We start from the raw sequence: 19,456 nt of genomic DNA, 5'->3' as shown, positions 1-19,456 counted from the left end.
CATTTTCAGTCCTTTATTGAAGATAATGATGATAGGAAACAGAAGAAAATAAGTGCAGCCACTTGATATAAAACTTAATCATTGATTTTAAGTTGGAGTATTTTATGTGTATGTGATTGTGTTAAATATTCTTAAGTAAAACTATCACGTGCAGTGATCTTGTTAGACTCAGGCAGTTCTTGTAAAAAAAATATTTAGAATATAAAAAATAAAATAAAATATTTTTCTAGGTACGACTTTGACCAGACACCATATGCCACATATATGAGATTTTGTGTCATTATTTGGTATAATTCAATATTTGCACAAAAAAAGTAACGTATAAAGTCAAAAGTAGGAAAAAGTCTATCACCCTTCAGTTGAAAAACAACGATGTAGAGTTTTCTTTTCTTTCTTTAATTGACATGTATTACATTATAAAATAATTCCATTTTTTATATAATTTTTAAGTTAAGTATCATAAAATTTTAAAAATATATATTATCTTAAATATAATTAATATTTATCCTTCTTTTGTATCTTTATTATTTTCTTAGTCGTGCAAAATAAGAATAAGAATAGTAATTATTGGAGTTATGTTTTGTTTGGAGCATAGGAAAGTGGTAAGAGAGGGGAGTAACAGTTAAAAATAAGTAGATTTAAATGAAAAAAATGGTAGATCATATTATTAATGTGACTGTAACATAAAAAAAAAATATATTATTAATTAATTTACCAAATATCTTTATCTTAAAGTTATGAAAATTTTAAAATAAAAATAATTATTTAAATATTAATAATTATACATATATTTATATATTTATGTTTGAAATGTGTAATTAAAAGAAAAAAAATCATAATTATTTTTTTAGAACCAAATTAGTGCTGTGGCCGAACACAAGTGAAACTTCAATAAAAAAAAACTAACATTTCAATATAAATAAATATTTTTTAAACCTTTGATGAATTTAATTTAGGTATTTGGTGTTGGTAATCACCATTCATAAAATAATTTCATATAATGAAATATACTATGTTATTTTTTATTTTTAACATTAAATCAATCGTTTTATTTCCAATTTTCTGTATCAATATAAAATTTCAATCCTTATGGTACCCTTATTTTACACAGCCAATTAAATCTTATTAACGAATCACTCTAACTCTCACCAAGCCACGTGAACTTTCTAAACAAAAATGATAATTTGAACTTAAAAAGTTGTATATAACTTTTTGATGTGATGAGAAATGAGCCAATTACCAATTTGATATTACCAGCACTAACACTTTATCTGAGCCTTCAAATCCACTCCAAGAGTAAATAGTCCAACCAAACTCAGTGTTGGATCCATGTTTTGAGTTCTAAAGTCCCTCTTATGGAAACTCTCCTTTTCTGGCCACGTTGTCTTCCATTGTTGAGCATTTCTTCTCTCTGGTTATTCTTAGCCTCATACATTTCTTGTTATTTTCTCGTTGCTGATATGAGATTGCTCCACACCTAATTTTCCTGCATTTTCGTGAGTTGATAACTCTAGAATATGCATTTTCAATCCAAGTTCCATTGCTTATATCGCTATTAGCATGGTCATTAGACAAATCGATGGTTTTATTTCAGCGTATCTTTAATATTAATGAATAGGTTGTCTGCACGTCATGTTGCATGTTGCCATGTACAATGAATGTTGCTTTGTTTTTTAATGAACGCAGTAGAATAGGCACAAACAATAATTCAATTCAAACAAACGAATAAACAAATAATCTCGATTTTCGAGGAGGAAAAAGGAAAAAAAGGGTGATTTTAATTTCACACAACCATAAGCTGTGGATAACCCATCGCCGGATGAGGAGATAACGGCGACAGAGGCGGCACGGCGAAGATTCCGTTAGCATCAGAAGCCCAGAAGCCTGGCCAGCTAGACGGCGTTAAGGGAGCATCCCTAATACGGGTGACGTCGGAATCTTCTATCTTTTCCCTCTTAACCACTTCCGGCACCGGCTCTTCCTCTTCCCTTTGGCGTTTGCGGTTATCGGCGCCGGCTTCGAGGGGAAAGTTGAGGATGGCTTTGGAGCCGCGAAGCCTGAACGCGGCTCGGTCGTAGGCTTTGGCAGCTTCCAGAGCCGTTTCGAACGTCCCGAGCCACACCCTGGAGCCGCGTTTGTTGGGGTCGCGGATCTCCGCCGCGAACTTCCCCCACGGTCTCTGTCGAACTCCTCTGTAGTGCTTCTTCTCTTCCGCCGCCTTCTGCGCAACCTTTCCCGCAACCTCGCCCTCTCCGAACTGGATCCACTCCGTCTTTTTCGGGAGAGAGATTTGCAGCGACGGCTTTCGATTTGGTTGAGGTTTCTTACAATCCTGTGTGTTCGGAAACGTGAATTCCGAGGTTGATGTTTGAGGGTGGGGTTTCGGGGTTTGGTGATCAAGTATTTGGGGTTTGGAGTCGATTTGGAAGAGGGGGAACTGGTTTTGTGTGGAAGTAGGTGAGAAGTCGAAGAAATCAGAGAAAAAATTGTCGAGTGTTGCGGATGAGTTAGAAGTTGAAGATTGGGAACAGAGGGAGCTTGATTGAGAGGAGGTAGGGTCTGGTTCCTGAAATAGAAAAGAGAAGTTGGTAGTGGTGAGGTTAGAGGAGGGAGTGAGTGGAAGGGGAGAAAGTTCTCCAAGAAGATGCAGTTTTATTTGATTAAGAGCAGAAAGTTGAAGAGGGTTTGGGTTTGCCATCAGTAATGTTTCTGATAGAAATGGTTTCTTAAGAGTAAGAGGAAGAAGAAGGATGGAAGGAAGATTTTGAGTGGATGAGATAGTGGAAAATGAACATATATAGCCTTCAAAACATGTTTTAGTTTCAACGGAGGTGCCTTCAATGATTGTTGCACGAACCTTCCCCTCACTTACCTTCTATTACTCCCTGTGTATCCCTATTACATACCAAATACGATACGGACATAGACACACGTAAATGTAGAATACGTACACACGAATTTATATATTATATAATAATAAATTATATAAATTGACAACAAAGATTTATAGAAATAATTATATTTCAATTACTTTTTTTTTTATAATTGACTCATAATAATTTGTTTCTTATTTTTTAATTATAATAATAATTTATATAATAAAATTTGATTTTTTATTAAAATTATGTTAAAAATGTATTAAAATTATCAAAAATTTAATAAATACTTTTTAAATTGAACACTTTACGTATCGTACCGATCTCGATCTCATTTAAGACACCATTTAAGTTGAGAACTTATTAGATTAGTCTACTATGCTGAAACATGACCCGAATCCTTTTCCTAATTACCCGACCCAATTTGAATTTACTTCAAATCAAACCTAAGCCTCGTCAACTCCATGTTCTTTGACTTTTTATCTATCATTATACCCATTCTTAGCTTCTGCTGTCACTTGTCAAAAGGCTCTCTTTTTTTTTTCTCTTCTCTCTCTCTGTTTGAATTAAAAAATATATACTTAACTAAATAAATATTTACACTGTTGGTAAATCGTTTGTTAACACATGCTCGTTGAATTCATTTTAAAAATGTTAATTACTCAATGAGATAACTTGAATTATGAATAGGACATAATATTATTTATATTTTGTAAAAGAAAACGTAACTATTCATATCTTTTATGGAGTAATATAAATATTTATACTACTTACGTCTCTTACTCCTTCATTCAGTATAGTTTTAAAATAATGTTAACTAATTAAGATTGCTTTTGCTTTTGACTAAAATGGTGCAGTCCAAAACAAATAAAAGCTAGAGTGTTGGCTAGGTTAAAGGAAGATACTGAAAGTACAAGCAAAGTTTATTTGTATATTTGTTAATAGTAAAGTCTTTAATTCTAGAAGGCCTAAAAGGTATACACTTATTTAAAAGACCAATCTATTTGAGCATATTGAGTCATGTGTTAATATAATATAATATAATTTCTTATGATAAATTATGAAATTTAAATCTAACTCATTTTTATAATATGAATATTTTATTCATTTGTAATATTATATAATCTAAAATTATTTCCTAAGATTTTGATAGAAGAAGAATGGTGTTATATAATACACATTTTAAAAGAGATTAATGAATAGATGCGGTGAGAAATGGAAGGATAGAAGAAGAACTTCTAGAATGGTCATGGCTGATTTGAATGTCGTGTTACTTTCTTCTATTAAATAAAGGATTCATAACCCAATTTAATTAAATAAAATCAGAAACATCAATTTAATGCATCAAGACATTTCAAATGGACATGACTGAGTCTTTAGTTTCAAAAATTGGAAGAAATTTCAATTTATAAAATACACGTTGGTTTCATGTTGTATGAGTAGTATGCAGAATAGTTAAATAAAACAATAAATTGAAAATAAGTCATGCCAACAAGTAAAGTTTGATTTAAAATTGGGTATCCAAAAACTGAGAAGAAAAGAAAAACAATTTTGAATAAACTTAATATCTGAAATAAACAAAGTGAGGAGTGGTGAGAAAATGAAACAATATTTAAATATAGAGTGCTAAATTTACAATATAATATTGATTGCAATGTATTAACTAAATATAAATATGTGTGAGCAAAGTCCACTACATGTGGATGTTGAAATCGAATTTTGCATAAATTATTAAATGGAAGATTATTAATTTATTCTAATTATTGATCAATGAAGATTTTGGACAGATGCTATAATCTTAAAAGCTGATTAAATTGGCCGTTACATATAGAAAAAGTCATTTTGGGATGCTACATTGAATCAGTTGCATTATTAGGTGGATAAGGTTTTGTTTTCTCCACTATTTTGCTATGGACATTAAAGTGGCTGAAAATATAGATTATAAAATTGTCAACTTGATGAGTTTATGTCGACAAGGTTTTCAACTTGTTTGAATAAAAAGATTTCAATTAAGATGCTACCAGACTGGTTCCCTTGGAACAATTTTGCAACAACTTCTCTAATTACATCTAGTTTTTGCACCCATTGAACCATATGATAAGAGTAAATTATAATCATGGTTAATACGTGCAACAAATAAAAGCATTTATATTATACTTTTTAGCATGTAATAAATAATCTATAGAAAAAAATAAGTGATATTTCTAATAATGAATTATAGATGGTCAAATTGATCTCGAACATGCATGAAAAAAAATTATCTATGAGACATTTATGGATATATGTCTCTAAAGTAATAAGTGATTATGTAAGGTAGTAACCACTAAAGAGATTAAACTATAATTTGTTTAACTAAAGATTTTTTTATCGGACTAGTCCAAATCCATTTTTACAAAGTTTCATTATGATTTTATAAATGTACCGGTAGGCACCGGACAAACACACGTAGCCGACCGACCGACCGCATAATAAATGTAAGTGCACCCGTAACAAGCTAAAGCAGTTAAGATACACCTCCGAAAAATAAGGAATACGCGTTGAAAGAAGATATGTTCCCCGGGTATTCTGGAGCACGATTGACAAGACCTATCCATAACCACCCCGAGCCCAAGGGATAGAAAGCCCATTAGGCAATCCTATAAATACTGTGCTCAAGCCAGAGAAATGTACGTTTTTCATTCACTTACTAAACCACACTTAGAATCTCATACTTACTTGAGCGTCGGAGTGCCTTCGCAAGTACCCTCCCCCGCCCGACTGAAGGAGACATCAAGAAGGAGCGACCGACCGAAAGAGACGAAGACCGACACGTCAGCAACTATACTACATCAACCGACTGTGCCTGGGCCCCATCTCTCCACTCAGGTACATTTGGATTTTTCTTTAATATGTTGTTTACTTATCATATTGGTAGGTTACAAAGATACAAACATGGTCGGCGGAGGCCGAGGCGGAGACTCCTGGCCCACAACCGGACGCCTCATTTGAAGAATTAATGAACAATGTTCCATAGAGAATTTGCTGGACCCGGCATGTGGGCAATATACACTTTGCATTTTGTATATTTATAATTTCAGCTAGTATGTATGATGTGTAGGCCGAATTAGTTTCTAAACATGGTGTGGTTTATATATAAGTAATGATTTTGAATTCGGGTGCCGAACGAGACATAGGTAATGCCGAACGAGGCATAAATAATTCTGAATACGTTAACGTAATAAGTTGATTCTGATGCCGAACGAGGCATAAATAATTTCCTCATTTAAAGCAATAAGATAATCCTGATGCCGAACGAGGCATAAATAATTCTGAATACGTTAACGTAATAAGTTAATTCGGATGTCGAACGAGGCATAAATAATTCTGAATACGTTAACGTAATAAGTTAATTCGGATGCCGAACGAGGCATAAATAATTCTGATTACTTTAAAGTAATAAGTTAATTCGGATGCCGAACGAGGCATAAATAATTATGATTACTTTTAAAGTAATAAGTTAATTCGGATGCCGAACGAGACATAAATAATTCTGATTACTTTAAAGTAATAAGTTAATTCGAATGCCGAACGAGGCATAAATAATTCTGATTACTTTAAAGTAATAAGTTAATTCGGATGTCGAACGAGACATAAATAATTCTGATTACTTTAAAGTAATAAGTTAATTCGGATGCCGAACGAGGCATAAATAATTCTGATTACTTTAAAGTAATAAGTTAATTCGAATGCCGAACGAGGCATAAATTGAGAGTAATAAAAGGAATAGGAGATTTTAATTTTGTAGTGCCTCGTTAAAACCTTCTCGGTCGTAAACCCTCCTTAGGAAAAAACTGACCGAGCGAGGAAAGAGTACACTTTTATTAAGTTCAACTGTAATAAAATTTGAGATGCGTGGCATTCCACGTTCTCGGTATGTCCTTTCCAGATAAATGTTCTAAGTAATAGGCTCCACCAGCTGCCGTATCTACTATGCGGAATGGTCCTTCCCAATTGCTAGAGAACTTGCTTCCTTCCTTCCGGGCGCTACTCCGCATTCGCCATACTAAGTCGCCTTTGTGGAACAGTCTCGGTTTGACCTTGGAGTTGTATCGTCTGGCCGCCCGAATTTTGCATGCTTCTTCTCTAATCCTACACTTGTCTCGAAGTTCGTTGATGAGATCGAGGCCGACCGAGAGGCTTTCCTTGTTTAGATCAAGATCAAGGGTTTGTCGGCGGAGAGAGGGTTCTCCAATCTCGACGGGGATCATAGCTTCAGTGCCATACGTTAGGCTGTACGACGTTTCTTGTGTAGTCGTCTGAGGAGTACAGCGATATGCCCATAAGACCTCTAAGAGTTCTTCAGTCCAGTTGCCCTTTGCTGGGCCGAGACGTTTCTTTAGTTCGTTCAAGATGACCTTGTTTGCCGCCTCTGCTTGTCCGTTTGTTTGCGGATGTTCGACTGAACTGGCGATGTGTTTGATGTGGAGTTTCTCGTAAAATTCAGCTAACGTCCGGTCGGTGAACTGTCGACCGTTATCGGTGATGATGATCTGTGGAAGGCCGAAGCGGCAAACAATATTTTTCCACACGAAATTTTGCACATTGCGAGCGGTGATCGCAGTCAGAGGTTCGGCTTCGATCCACTTGGTAAAGTAATCAATGCCGACCAGTAAGAATTTACATTGGCCTTTACCGGGGGCGAAAGGGCCAATGATGTCCAAACCCCATTGGACAAACGGCCAGGGTGATAGCATAAAATGAAGTTCTTCAGGTTTTTTATGGGACATAGTACCAAACTCTTGACATTTGAGGCATTTCTGGACGAAATCGGTACAGTCACCTTGGACGGTCGGCCAATAGTATCCGGCTCGGACTACTTTGGCAGCCATTGTTCGTGCGCCTGAGTGAGTACCACAAATACCTTCATGTAATTCCCGGACGACATAGGAGGCTTGATCAGGTGTCAAACATTTAAGGAGTGGCCGGGTATAACCTCGGCGATAAAGGTCGTCACCGATTAAGACGAAACGGGCGGCCTGCAACTTCATGGTTTTTTCACCTATAGGACTACATGTACCATCAAGTAAATATTGCTTAATTGGGGTAATCCAAGTGGATTCCGCGTCAGTCGTTAGGCATTCCTGTAGGTCGATGCTTGGGCGTACAAGCGTAACATGGATTACCGACCGATGTATTCCCTTACACTTCGTGGTTGCCAACTGGGACAAGGCGTCTGCGCGAGTATTGTGATCGCGTCGAACGTGTTGCATGGAAATTTCAAAAAATGTACTCATCAACTGTTTGACTAAGTGATAGTATCGTTGCAGAAAGCTTTCTCGGACTTCATATTCGTCATTAAGCTGACCGATGACTAGTTTGGAATCACTTTTACAAATTAACTTAGTGATTTCCAATTCTTGAGCGAGGCGTAGGCCGGCTAAAATGACTTCATATTCGGCCTGATTATTTGAAGTTTTGAAGTCGAATTTTAGGGCTTGCTCGATGACAATCTCGCCGGGGCCTTCCAAAACGACTCCAGCGCCGCACGACCTTTCGTTGGAGGAGCCGTCCACGTATAAGATCCACGATGAGGGTTCGGTCTCGGCTGAGGAAGGGGTGAGTTCGGTTGCGAAATCAGCAAGAGCTTGCGACTTGATGGCCCCTCGTGGTTGGTACTGAATGTGGAATTCGGATAGTTTTATCGTCCATCCGATCATTCGTCCGGCTAAATCTGGCTTAGTGAGAATCTTTACAATGGGGTAATTTGTCCGAACAATAATCCGATGATTTTGAAAATACATACGCATTCGTCGGGCGGTAATGATGAGAGCCATAGCCACCTTTTCGATCGTTTGGTATCCGATTTCGGCGTCGTGGAGGGCGCGGCTGACGAAATAAACTGGCCGTTCTTCAAAATTAATTTCTTGAACTAAGACCGAACTGACGGCTTCGTTTGAAACGGCGAGGTAGACTATAATGAGCTCTCGGGCGTCCAGTTTCTGGATGACCGGTGGGGAAGATAGAAAAGTTTTCAATTGGAGAAAAATTTCTTCGCATTCGGCCGACCACTCAAAGCGAGATGCTTTTTTCAATAATCGGACGATGGGTCTCGTTCGTTCTGCAAGTTTAGGAACAAATCTAGATAAGGCGGTGAGCCGGCCGATGAGTCTCTGAATTTCCTGAATGGAGTTGGGGCTTCTCATCTCGGAAATAGCTTTACATTTCTCAGGGTTAGCTTTTATGCCTCTATGGGTAAACATAAAACCTAAGAACTTCCCCCCCTCGACGCCAAATGCACACTTGTCAGGATTGAGTCGCATCTGGTGCTGGCGGAGGGCCTGAAAAACTTCTTTTAGGTCGGCAATATGTTGCTTACATGAGTCGGATTTGACAACAATGTCATCGACATAGACTTCAACATTCCTGCCGATCATGTCATGGAATACATGGTCCATTAGTCTTTGATAAGTGGCCCCGGCATTCTTGAGTCCGAAGGGGCATAACTTCATAATAGAAATTGCCGGAATCAGTCATGAAGGCTGTCTTCTTTCGGTCGGCCGGGTGCATTTGGATTTGATTATAACCTGAATAGGCATCAAGGAAGCTGAGGATGTGATGTCCGACCGCCCCATCAACAAGACGATCAATGGTAGGCAGAGGATAAGAGTCTTTTGGACATGCCTTATTGAGGTCCGTGTAATCAACGCACATTCGCCATTTTCCATTTGCTTTCTTTACCATAACTACATTGGCTAGCCATGTGGTATAATGGGCTTTTCGAATGAATCCGGCTTGTAATAACTTATCAGCTTCGGCACGTGCGGCTTGGCGTCGTTCGTCCCCTAAATTTCTTTTCTTCTGAGCTATTGGTCTAGCTTCTTTATATAATGATAGTCGGTGGGTAATGACCTTCGGGTCTACACCAGGCATGTCAGCGGTTGTCCATGCGAACAGGTCGGCATTTTTAGCAAGCGTTGTGCCGATGGCCGATCGGTCGTCCGACGTTAGTGAGGTGCCAACATGTGTAGTGTGGCGATCATCGCGAAGTGGGAATGGATGCAGGTCTTCTCCTGCTTCCATACGGGGATCGTCCATACGAGGGTCGAGATCAACAAGGGCTATCATCTGACGACGGGACATGTGTCGTTCGGAACGTCGTGTGGGGGATCGTCCTCGTTTTTGTGGGAGTCGGTCGTCCGGATTGGTCGAGTAGAGTCGCCGAGTTGGCTCACTTTTCAAATTCGCAACATAACATTCCCTAGCGATTTTTTGATCAACATGGATTGTTGCTATGTCATCATTTGCCGAAGGGAATTTCATGGCCAAGTGTGGGGTGGAGACAATAGCTTTTAATTTGTTGATGGACGGTCGGCCGAGCAGGATGTTGTAGGAAGTCTGGGCGTTAACCAGCAGATATCGTACGTTTATTGTTTTATGGAGACCGTCTTCCTCACCAAAGGTTGTATACAGGTCTATATACCCCTTAGTGTCGACCCGTTCACCTGAGAACCCTACAATTTGCTCGTTATAGGGTTGAATGTCTGCTTCTGGGATGCGCATTTTCTTGAAAACTTCCCAGTATAATATATCGACCGAGCTACCCTGATCTACCAAAGTCTTGGCAATTGCGAACTTGTCAATTTCTACAGTGATTACCATAGGGTCGTCCTGGGCTGGATCTATAGCTGTGAAGTCATCGTCAGTGAAGGTGATCGGAGGTATGTGTGGACGCCTCCTTGTGGTAGCATGAGCGGACTAGATGTCCCGGAGATGTTTCTTCCGGGCGGAATTTGAGCACCCGCCACCGGCAAAGCCCCCGGCTATATAATTTGCTTCGTGGTTCGGCTCGCCCAAGTTAACGGGTCCAACAATCATGTTGATGACTTCGCGAACTCGTTGGCGAGGGCGGGCGTTTCGATCGGGACTTGTGTTGCGGGGGCGTGTACGCCGAACGGGGCTTTCACTGCGTTTCCGCGAAGTCTGGCTATGGTCAGTTCGGCGTTTATAATAGTTACGGTATGATCGGTCGACACCACGAGATGGACGGTCGGTACTCCGTGGTGGGGATCTTGAATTCCTTGTCCTCTTGACGAACTGCCGCAAATGGCCAGCTTGGATGAGCTCTTCGATTTTGTCCTTCAAAGCCTGACATCCTTCGGTCGTGTGGCCGAAGTTTCGATGGTATTGACAATGCTTAGCGGTATCTGCATTCGGTTGTGTTTGATATTGCTTCAATATCGGGATTAAGTCCGTTTGTAGTGCTTCATCTAGGGCTCGTCCCCTCGGCACAGTTAAGGGGGTGTAACTGTTAAACCTGGGGATTCGGCCTCCTTTGTTCCGGTCGGACCTTGGAGTGGTTCGCACGGTTCGTTCGGTCTCGACTTCTCTTTCTTTGCTCGGGGTTTGGTCTTTGAGGACTCCGGATCCGACGGTTTTGAACCGTTGGTGGTAATCAATGTGTTCCTCAATTTGCATGAATTTGGTTGCTCGAGTTCGAAGGTCTTCCATGTCTTGAGGCGGCTTCTTGATGAGACTTTCAGTAAAACGGCTCGGCCGGATGGCCGAGACCAAATGGTGCAATGCAACTTCCTGCTTGAGTCCTCGGATGTTCATACATGCTTTGTTGAACCTATCTAGAAAGGTTCTGAGAGATTCACCTTTTTCTTGTTGTACCACTAGGAGAGACATGGAGGACATGTGATGCGGTCGGCTGGTGGCATACTGAGTGGAGAATTTTACGGCTAGGATGTCAAAGTCATCAATGGAGTTCGGAGGCAGCTCTGTAAACCAGGTAAGAGGTTCTCCCTGGAGGGACGTGGGGAATACTTTACACCACACATTATTATCTGTGGTATACAGAGTCATTTGGTCTTGTAGACATTTAAATGCTCGTCCGGGTCGGTCGAGCCGTCATAGAGTTTAATAGCGAGACCTCTCCATTTGTCAGGAAGTGGTGTGGTGATAATTTCGTCTGTAAAAGGATGACCCCTTTTACTTGATTTTCTTTCGACTGTTTCAGCTCTGGAAGCAGGATTGGTGTCGGCCGGTGTAGGTATGCGAGAGGCGGTTCGGTCGGCCATATGGGATTGACCTTCTCGTTCGGGATTATCGACCTGTCGCTGGAGTCGTGCATTCTGCTCTCTCAATAAGGTGATTTCTTCCTCTTGGCGGCGTCTATTCTCTTCGTGTTGACGACGGTCTTCCATCCCCTTTTGCTGCAGTTCCTCCATCTGAGTTTGGAGGGTTTGAATCATAGTCATCTGTTCTGCCATAGCGTCGTTGTTGTTCCTTGTCGCAACCATTATAGCTTTAACAATTGGAAATTTGCCTCGGCCCCACGGTGGGCGCCAATTGTATCTGAGTGGAGAGATGGGGCCCAGGCACGGTCGGTTGATGTAGTATAGTTGCTGACGTGTCGGTCTTCGTCTCTTTCGGTCGGTCGCTCCTTCTTGATATCTCCTTCGGTCGGGCGGGGGAGGGTACCTGCGAAGGCACTCCGACGCTCAAGTAAGTATGAGATTCTAAGTGTGGTTTAGTAAGTGAATGAAAAACGTACCTTTCTCTGGCTTGAGCACAGTATTTATAGGATTGCCTAATGGGCTTTCTATCCCTTGGGCTCGGGGTGGTTATGGATAGGTCTTGTCAATCGTGCTCCGGAATACCCGGAGAACATATCTTCTTTCAACGCGTATTCCTTATTTTTCGGAGGTGTATCTTAACTGCTTTAGCTTGTTACGGGTGCACTTACATTTATTATGCGTTCGGTCGGTCGGCTACGTGTGTTCGTCCGGTGCCTACCGGTACACCAAATAAACCTGATAAGTTTGTGGATATGGTTTGACACGTGAGATATGATAGTCTATATAAACAAAGCACTGTAATGAAAATAACTAAATTATCAAAGTGAAAACTGTAACTAACGATAAAAAGTTTCACTCAAATTGAAGGAGGTGTTTTATTGCACTTTTTCATATCTGGCTGTCGCGTGCGTGTTACATAACAGCGAAAAATTATTAAAAAAATATAATAAATTTTGTTTTTTAATATTTTAAAATATAAATTTAACTTCACTGGAATGTTTTACATTTCAAAGTTGGGTCAGGAACCGGTCCATTTAAGACGAATCGCATTCACATTCTTTTAGTTTCACAAATAAAAAAAAAACGTGTGTGATAATTTATTAAATTAAATACATGAGAATTTGTTTTTCAATTTAAAGTGTATGAATATCTTTAAGAAAATCTCAAGAAGTAAGTATGCATAATTTTCCCTTGTTTCTCTTTTCAAACTCCATTTGATAGCATGTTTATCATATGTTTTCATCAAATAGACGAGTTTTTTTAACATAAATTATGGATATAAGAGTGTCTAAATAGAATATAAATTTAAATATATTTTTTTTATCAGTAATAAAAAATAAATAAATAAGTGAGAATCACTTGGTGGTTCAACCCTTATATAGAGAAAGAAAAAAAAACACTTTAATATTTTCCTAACTAGGAACACCTATGACCTAGATACAACCATAAAAAAACACCACAGGACATTAAGGAACTAACCTCATACAAGCCAAAGGATTTAAAACCCAATAAGAATAAGAAAAAGAAATATACCGGGACTTTGCATAGAGCCAAGACCAAACCTTTATTTGTACCAATGCGAACATTTCAGACGCATCTACCACTCCCCTATTAAAAATGACACGATTCCTTTATTTCCAGATTTCACTTTCACTCACAACAATATAAATTTAAACGTAACGTATAAATTAATAATATTTGATATTATATTTTACTATATTTACTGGAAACATATGCTTTCTTGTACATGTTTATCTGCATTTTTTAATTTAAATAATATAATTTAAAAGTTGTATAATTCTAAAAAAGTAATTTAATTTTTTTTAAATGTAAGTGTATGTTATTTTAAGTGAGAAAGTTAAATAAATATATTTAGTAAAAAAGTTTTACGTTGTGAATATAGTCTCACATCATTCAGGAGTCGAAGTCAATGACAGTTTAAATACATCTTCCTTCCTTAATCCACTGAGACATCTTTTAGAAATAAAATCATGACGAAACACGTCAATATAGTCGTCTCACATTACTCAAGAGTTGAGGTTAAAGATAGTTTAAATACACATTCCTCGCTAAATTCACTCCTCCCTTAATTCACTAATGTGGGAACATAGTTTATAAAAAGATATCTTTGTCAAATAAAAACATCACAATAAAGGTAGTTAAACAATATATCATACAGAGGCATAGACTTACTGCATATAATATAAATATTATGTGTCAAAAAGTTGAATACATTGAATAGTTGGAGAAGAAAAATGTTTTATTCTTCGTCAATCATAATTGGGTAACGTAGAAGGATTATAAACAATTTATTTGTACAATTCATGCGTGGGGTTTTCTATTTCTTCATTTTCCAAAATTTTAAAATTCTAATTTCTACTGCTGAGAATTTTTTTGTCCTTGGTAGGCCCTCTCATGGCAAAGTCCCTGCTAATTCTTTATAAATAGTTTTATATAAATTTTATTTTTATCGATCTATTAATTATATATTAAATTTTTTTAAACTGAAAATTTATTAATATAATAAAATAACTCTATTTTTATATTTTCAAAACTGTATGTTCAATCATTTTATTTATATTAACAAAATATTGAATAAGTTAATTAAATTTAAAATTGTCAAAATAATGTAAGTTATTGAATTTTAAACCTAATGAAAAATTTCAGAATATTTTATTTAATTCATATTATTAAAAAAAAATAAAGACTATTATAAATTAATGCAGCTAAAAATGTTAAAAAAAGACTGAAAGATTGTGGGATACACGTGCTAGGAATGGGCACGTGGACACAAAACAGTTTGCATTTGTAACAATAAATAATAATGAGAAATTTCTAGTCAAAGTCAAACTTTGCACGTTGTTTTGGTCATGGGTCAGCTTCAAACTTCAAATGATGGGCATTTTTAAATTTAAACCATTTTGGTGCAAAGATTCCTTTTTTCATTCAAATAAATAAATAAATTAGAAAAGTAGAAAATCTATTTTATAATTTAAATATATTTTTCTTCTATTTTAATAATTATGATATTGTAAAATGTCATTTTCTATTTAGCACCATTTTGTTTGTCGTATTTTATCTTTTAAAATTTAAATACTCACAACATCTAATATAAACTTTAAAATATGCCTTTAAATACCAAAAGGCTTAAAAATATGTCTAAAAATAAGCTAATAATTTGATTTAGATAAAATATTTTGTTTGAGATTTTATATAATCTTATTAGTGGTAAATTGAATTTAAATAATAACTACTAATATTTGTAAGTATTTATAAATTAATTGATTAGTTATATGATGAAATACATATCATAAAAAAAATTAGTTACATATACCACATACAATTTTTAAAGCAATAAGATTTCTTAATTTTAACTTTAGTATAATTAAATATTATTATTTCAAAAATACAAATAAAAAATTGAAATGATAAAATAGTTATATCTTTACCAATAGTTTATGATTTAATTAAAAGTTTAAAATTACTTTTAATCAAAATATTAGTTCACAGTTAAATATAAAGAATAAATTAAAAAGGTAAAATGAACTCACTTTGATGTACAACTTCAATGACAAATGGATGAACTTTAATAAAAAAAATAAAATGAAATGACACGTTTAAAGAAGAATTTGTTCTTCTACCTACAAAACTCATTACATTTTTCTCCTCTATGAAACACATGGATTACCTTTAATTAAAAAAAATTAGGGTTAAATATGTTTTTTTCTACTATAATATAAAATTGGTTTCCTAATTCAAAATTTAGATCATTCAGTTACTTATAGTATGAAAATTATTGAAATATGTTATTTTATATGTGAAATAATTGTTAAATTTTTTTAAAAATTGTTAGTTTTTTTTTAAATTGTTAGTTTTTTTTTCAAAATTAGTTGTAGCTTTGATCGCATATTAATGTCCACTATAACTATTTTCAATAGGTTGATGAAGTAGAACTTCAAATTGAATCATTTTTACATACAAAAGAATTTATTCCAATAATTTTCATACTACAAGTATATACATGGTCTAGAGTTTAGATCAAAAACAAAAATCAATTTCGTGTTATTGTATAGGGACGAAAAAATACTTAACCTAAAAAATTATTACACTTCATTTTCAAGATGAATGTGTTCTACCTACAAAATTTACCATATTTTCCTTCAGTCATATTAACCAGAACAAATATTTATTTTTCAAAAATTTGATAGAGAGAAAGCAATGAATCCATGGGGATTCGATTGACTAAGAAGAAAAGAACGAAGAAAAGAGATTGAGGCAATGTAAAATATGTGAAAACTGGAAGCGGTGTGATATTATGGAAAACAAAGTTTTATGTATATTCAAAGTGCCTTTACATTTAAGAAACATAGCACTTAAATAAGAATACAAACCCAATAATTAGGCCAAGAGAGAAAACGACCCGAAGGTCCATAGATTCTTGCAAACTTTCCACAATGTTCTTGCAAACTTTCCAGAGTCATTCTTGAATGGAGAGAATCGGAAAGAGTCATGTGTTTTCTTAAGGGTCTTGGTGAAATGTATAACAATGTAAAGATACAAATTCTTCTTCTTGAACCACTTCCTAACATAAATCATGTTTTCTCTTTAATTTTACAGCAAGAAAGGTAAGATAAACAATTCCATGAAGCACCAATTTTAGAAACAAAGGTTTTGATCAATAACAACGCAAGCCAACAAACACAAAAGCCCAATCATCGAAATAGTGGCAATACTGGATGGAAGAATTATGGAAGAGGAAGAAGTAAAAACTATGGTAAGCAATGTTCGTATTATAATAAAATGAATCATACAACGGATGAATGCTATTCCAAGCATGGATATCCATCATGGATGAAATAGAAGAGAAACAATTATGTTGCCAACGCAATGGAAATGGTGGAAGAAGTTGCTGAAAAGAAATCACCTCAAGATAAATATACTAATGATCAAATAGTGAATTCGTTAAGCACTGAAAAATTGCGGAAAATAGTTGATATTTTGCTATTTTACAACAACAAAGAAAAATCAAATCGAAATGGTGAATCCTCTATTCAAACCTTTGAGAAAGGTAATGAATCCTCTATTCAAACTTATGAAAAAGGTAAAGTATGCACAAACTTTTGGATCTTGGACACTGGTGCCACAGACCATGTTTCATGTGATCTTACTCTTTTCCTAAGTCATCAAGAGATAAAGCCAATAAGGATATGGTTACCTAATAATACTTATGTTATAGCAAGATGTGCAGGAACTGTTTTTTTGTCAAGAGAATTCATGATACACAATGTTTTGTATATTCCATAATTTACTCTAAACATTCTTCTTGTACATAGTTTTGCATCTTCTTTAAACTACAAGCTCACTTTCTCTCATGATACATGTGATATACAGGAAATGAGTACATCCAAGATGATTGGACAAGCTAGGATTCATAATAGTTTGTACCGTATTCAATGTGCAGCAAAGACAAATTTTTTTTTGTCCATGCAAACCGAGAACCTGCTCGAACATATTAATAACATTGACGTGTGAAACTGCAGACTTGACCATTTGTCAAGCAAAGTTCTTAAATGTTTGAGTAAGAAATATGGTGATATACATTTTGATAAAAACAATGTTTGTATCTCTTGTCATTTGGCTAAACAACACAAATTTCCTTTTCCTTAAAGCAATAGTATTTGTAAATAAGCTTTCGATATCATTCATGTTGACATTTAGGGTCCCTTTAATGTAAAATTTCTTTTGTAAAATTTCCCCTGCTTGATTAACATTTCCGAAGAACTCTCTATTCCAAATTTTCATATCTAGTTTTAACTATTTTAGTTTTTCTTTTAATACGAGCAATCCTTCGTCGTACACCTCATAATTCTGCCATTTACTACGAACGAAAGCTAAAAACCTTTCATCTCTTTGCCACACATCCAGACTCCTAAAGGGTTTTGACCCCACGAAACTCTAAGCACTAGGACACAATGATCAAATATTGACCTGTTGAGAACGAATTGTTTATTGTTCGGCCAAACATCCAACCATTCCCTAAAAACCAGGATTCTATCTATTCTACTTTTAACTGACCCATTCGGCTTGTACTAAGTAAACTTTCTTCAAACCATCGAAATATCCAACAACTTGGACTTTTTGATGAATTCGTTAAACCGAGCAATTTCTTTACTCGTTAAACCGAGCAAATTTTGTTTTGTCCATGCAAACCGAGAACCTGCTCGAACACATTAATAACATTGACGTGTGAAACTGCAGACTTGGCCATCTGTCAAGCAAAGTTCTTGAATGTTTGAGTAAGAAATATGGTGATATACATTTTGATAAAAACAATGTTTGTATCTCTTGTCATTTGGCTAAACAACACAAATTTCCTTTTCCTTAAAGCAATAGTATTTGTAAATAAGCTTTCGATATCATTCATGTTGACATTTAGGGTCCCTTTAATGTTCAATCTATACACGATCACAAGTACTTTCTTTCTATGGTAAATAATTTACAAGATTCACTTGGACACCAGAAATCTGAAACCAGAAATCTATTAATGAATTTTGTTGCTTTTGTTCAAAATCAATTTGGTAAAAATATCAAAGTTATAAGATCTGATAATGGGCAAGAGTTTCATTGGAAAGAGTTTTATGATAAACATGACATTATACATCAAACCACATGCATAGAAACTCCACAACAAAACTTTGTGGTTGAAAGGAAACATCAACATATTCTAAATGTCATAAGAAGTCTTATATCCCAATCAAAAATACCTAAAGTATTTTGGAATTATGCTATTTCTCATTTTGTGTATCTTATTAACAGATTACCTTGTCATATTATTCAAAATAAAAGTCCATATGAAATGTTGTATAAATTGTGCCTGATTTTGATAATTTACGCATTTTTGGCTGCCTATGCTTTGCATATACTCTTGAAAATAATAGAAATAAATTGGATCCTAGATCCAAGAAATGCATCTTTTTAGGTTTCAAAAATGGAACCAAGGTTACATGGTTATTGACACTAATACCAGAGAAATATTTGTTTCCAAAAATGTTGTATTTCATGAGCATATTTTATGCAAAAACTCTTGATAATGACTCACAAAACAACATTGAGAGTGATCAAAGCTCCTTTGATCACATGCTCGACAATGGCTATGTGAGGAACAACGAAATTGCTCTCAGTGATGAAACTATCACAGAAGTTGCTAAAAATCTTGAAGTTGCTAAAAATCCTAACCTTAGAAGATCAACAAGAACTCGTAGGATGCTTCCCTACTTGGAAAACTATCATCTCCAACTCACAATATCTTCACAAAAAAGGTTATCCTCTACACTCAGTTTTGTCCTATAAGAGATTGTCAGATGCTCAACTTACTCTCTCTCTTTGCAACATGAACCGAGGACATATGATGGGTGAAGTCACATAAATGAAAAGAAGCGATGAGTGATGAAATCAAGACGCTAAAAAGAAACCACACATGGAATATTGTTGATCTCCCTGCAAGAAAGAAACCCATTGGGT

The 19,456-nt window shown here is 35.9% G+C and overlaps 1 protein-coding gene across 1 annotated transcript; it reads right to left on the bottom strand.

Moving 5' to 3' along the window:
* Nucleotides 1–1,691: 1,691 nt before the first annotated feature.
* LOC137810475 (ethylene-responsive transcription factor 6) lies at nucleotides 1,692–2,858 on the bottom strand. The gene has a single exon (XM_068611743.1). It carries the CDS (start codon nucleotides 2,696–2,698, stop codon nucleotides 1,784–1,786), a length of 915 nt encoding a protein of 304 aa, XP_068467844.1. The 5' UTR covers nucleotides 2,699–2,858; the 3' UTR covers nucleotides 1,692–1,783.
* Nucleotides 2,859–19,456: the final 16,598 nt, after the last annotated feature.

The sequence above is a fragment of the Phaseolus vulgaris genome, chromosome 2, assembly GCF_051622355.1.
Source record: "Phaseolus vulgaris cultivar YP4 chromosome 2, ASM5162235v1, whole genome shotgun sequence".
Classification (NCBI taxonomy): domain Eukaryota; kingdom Viridiplantae; phylum Streptophyta; class Magnoliopsida; order Fabales; family Fabaceae; genus Phaseolus; species Phaseolus vulgaris.
This window is presented reverse-complemented; position numbering and strand designations above follow the sequence as displayed.

Excerpts from the sequence above, each read along its gene's own strand:
- LOC137810475 (XM_068611743.1), bottom strand. The coding sequence starts at position 2,698 with ATGGCAAACCCAAACCCTCTTCAACTTTCTGCTCTTAATCAAATAAAA.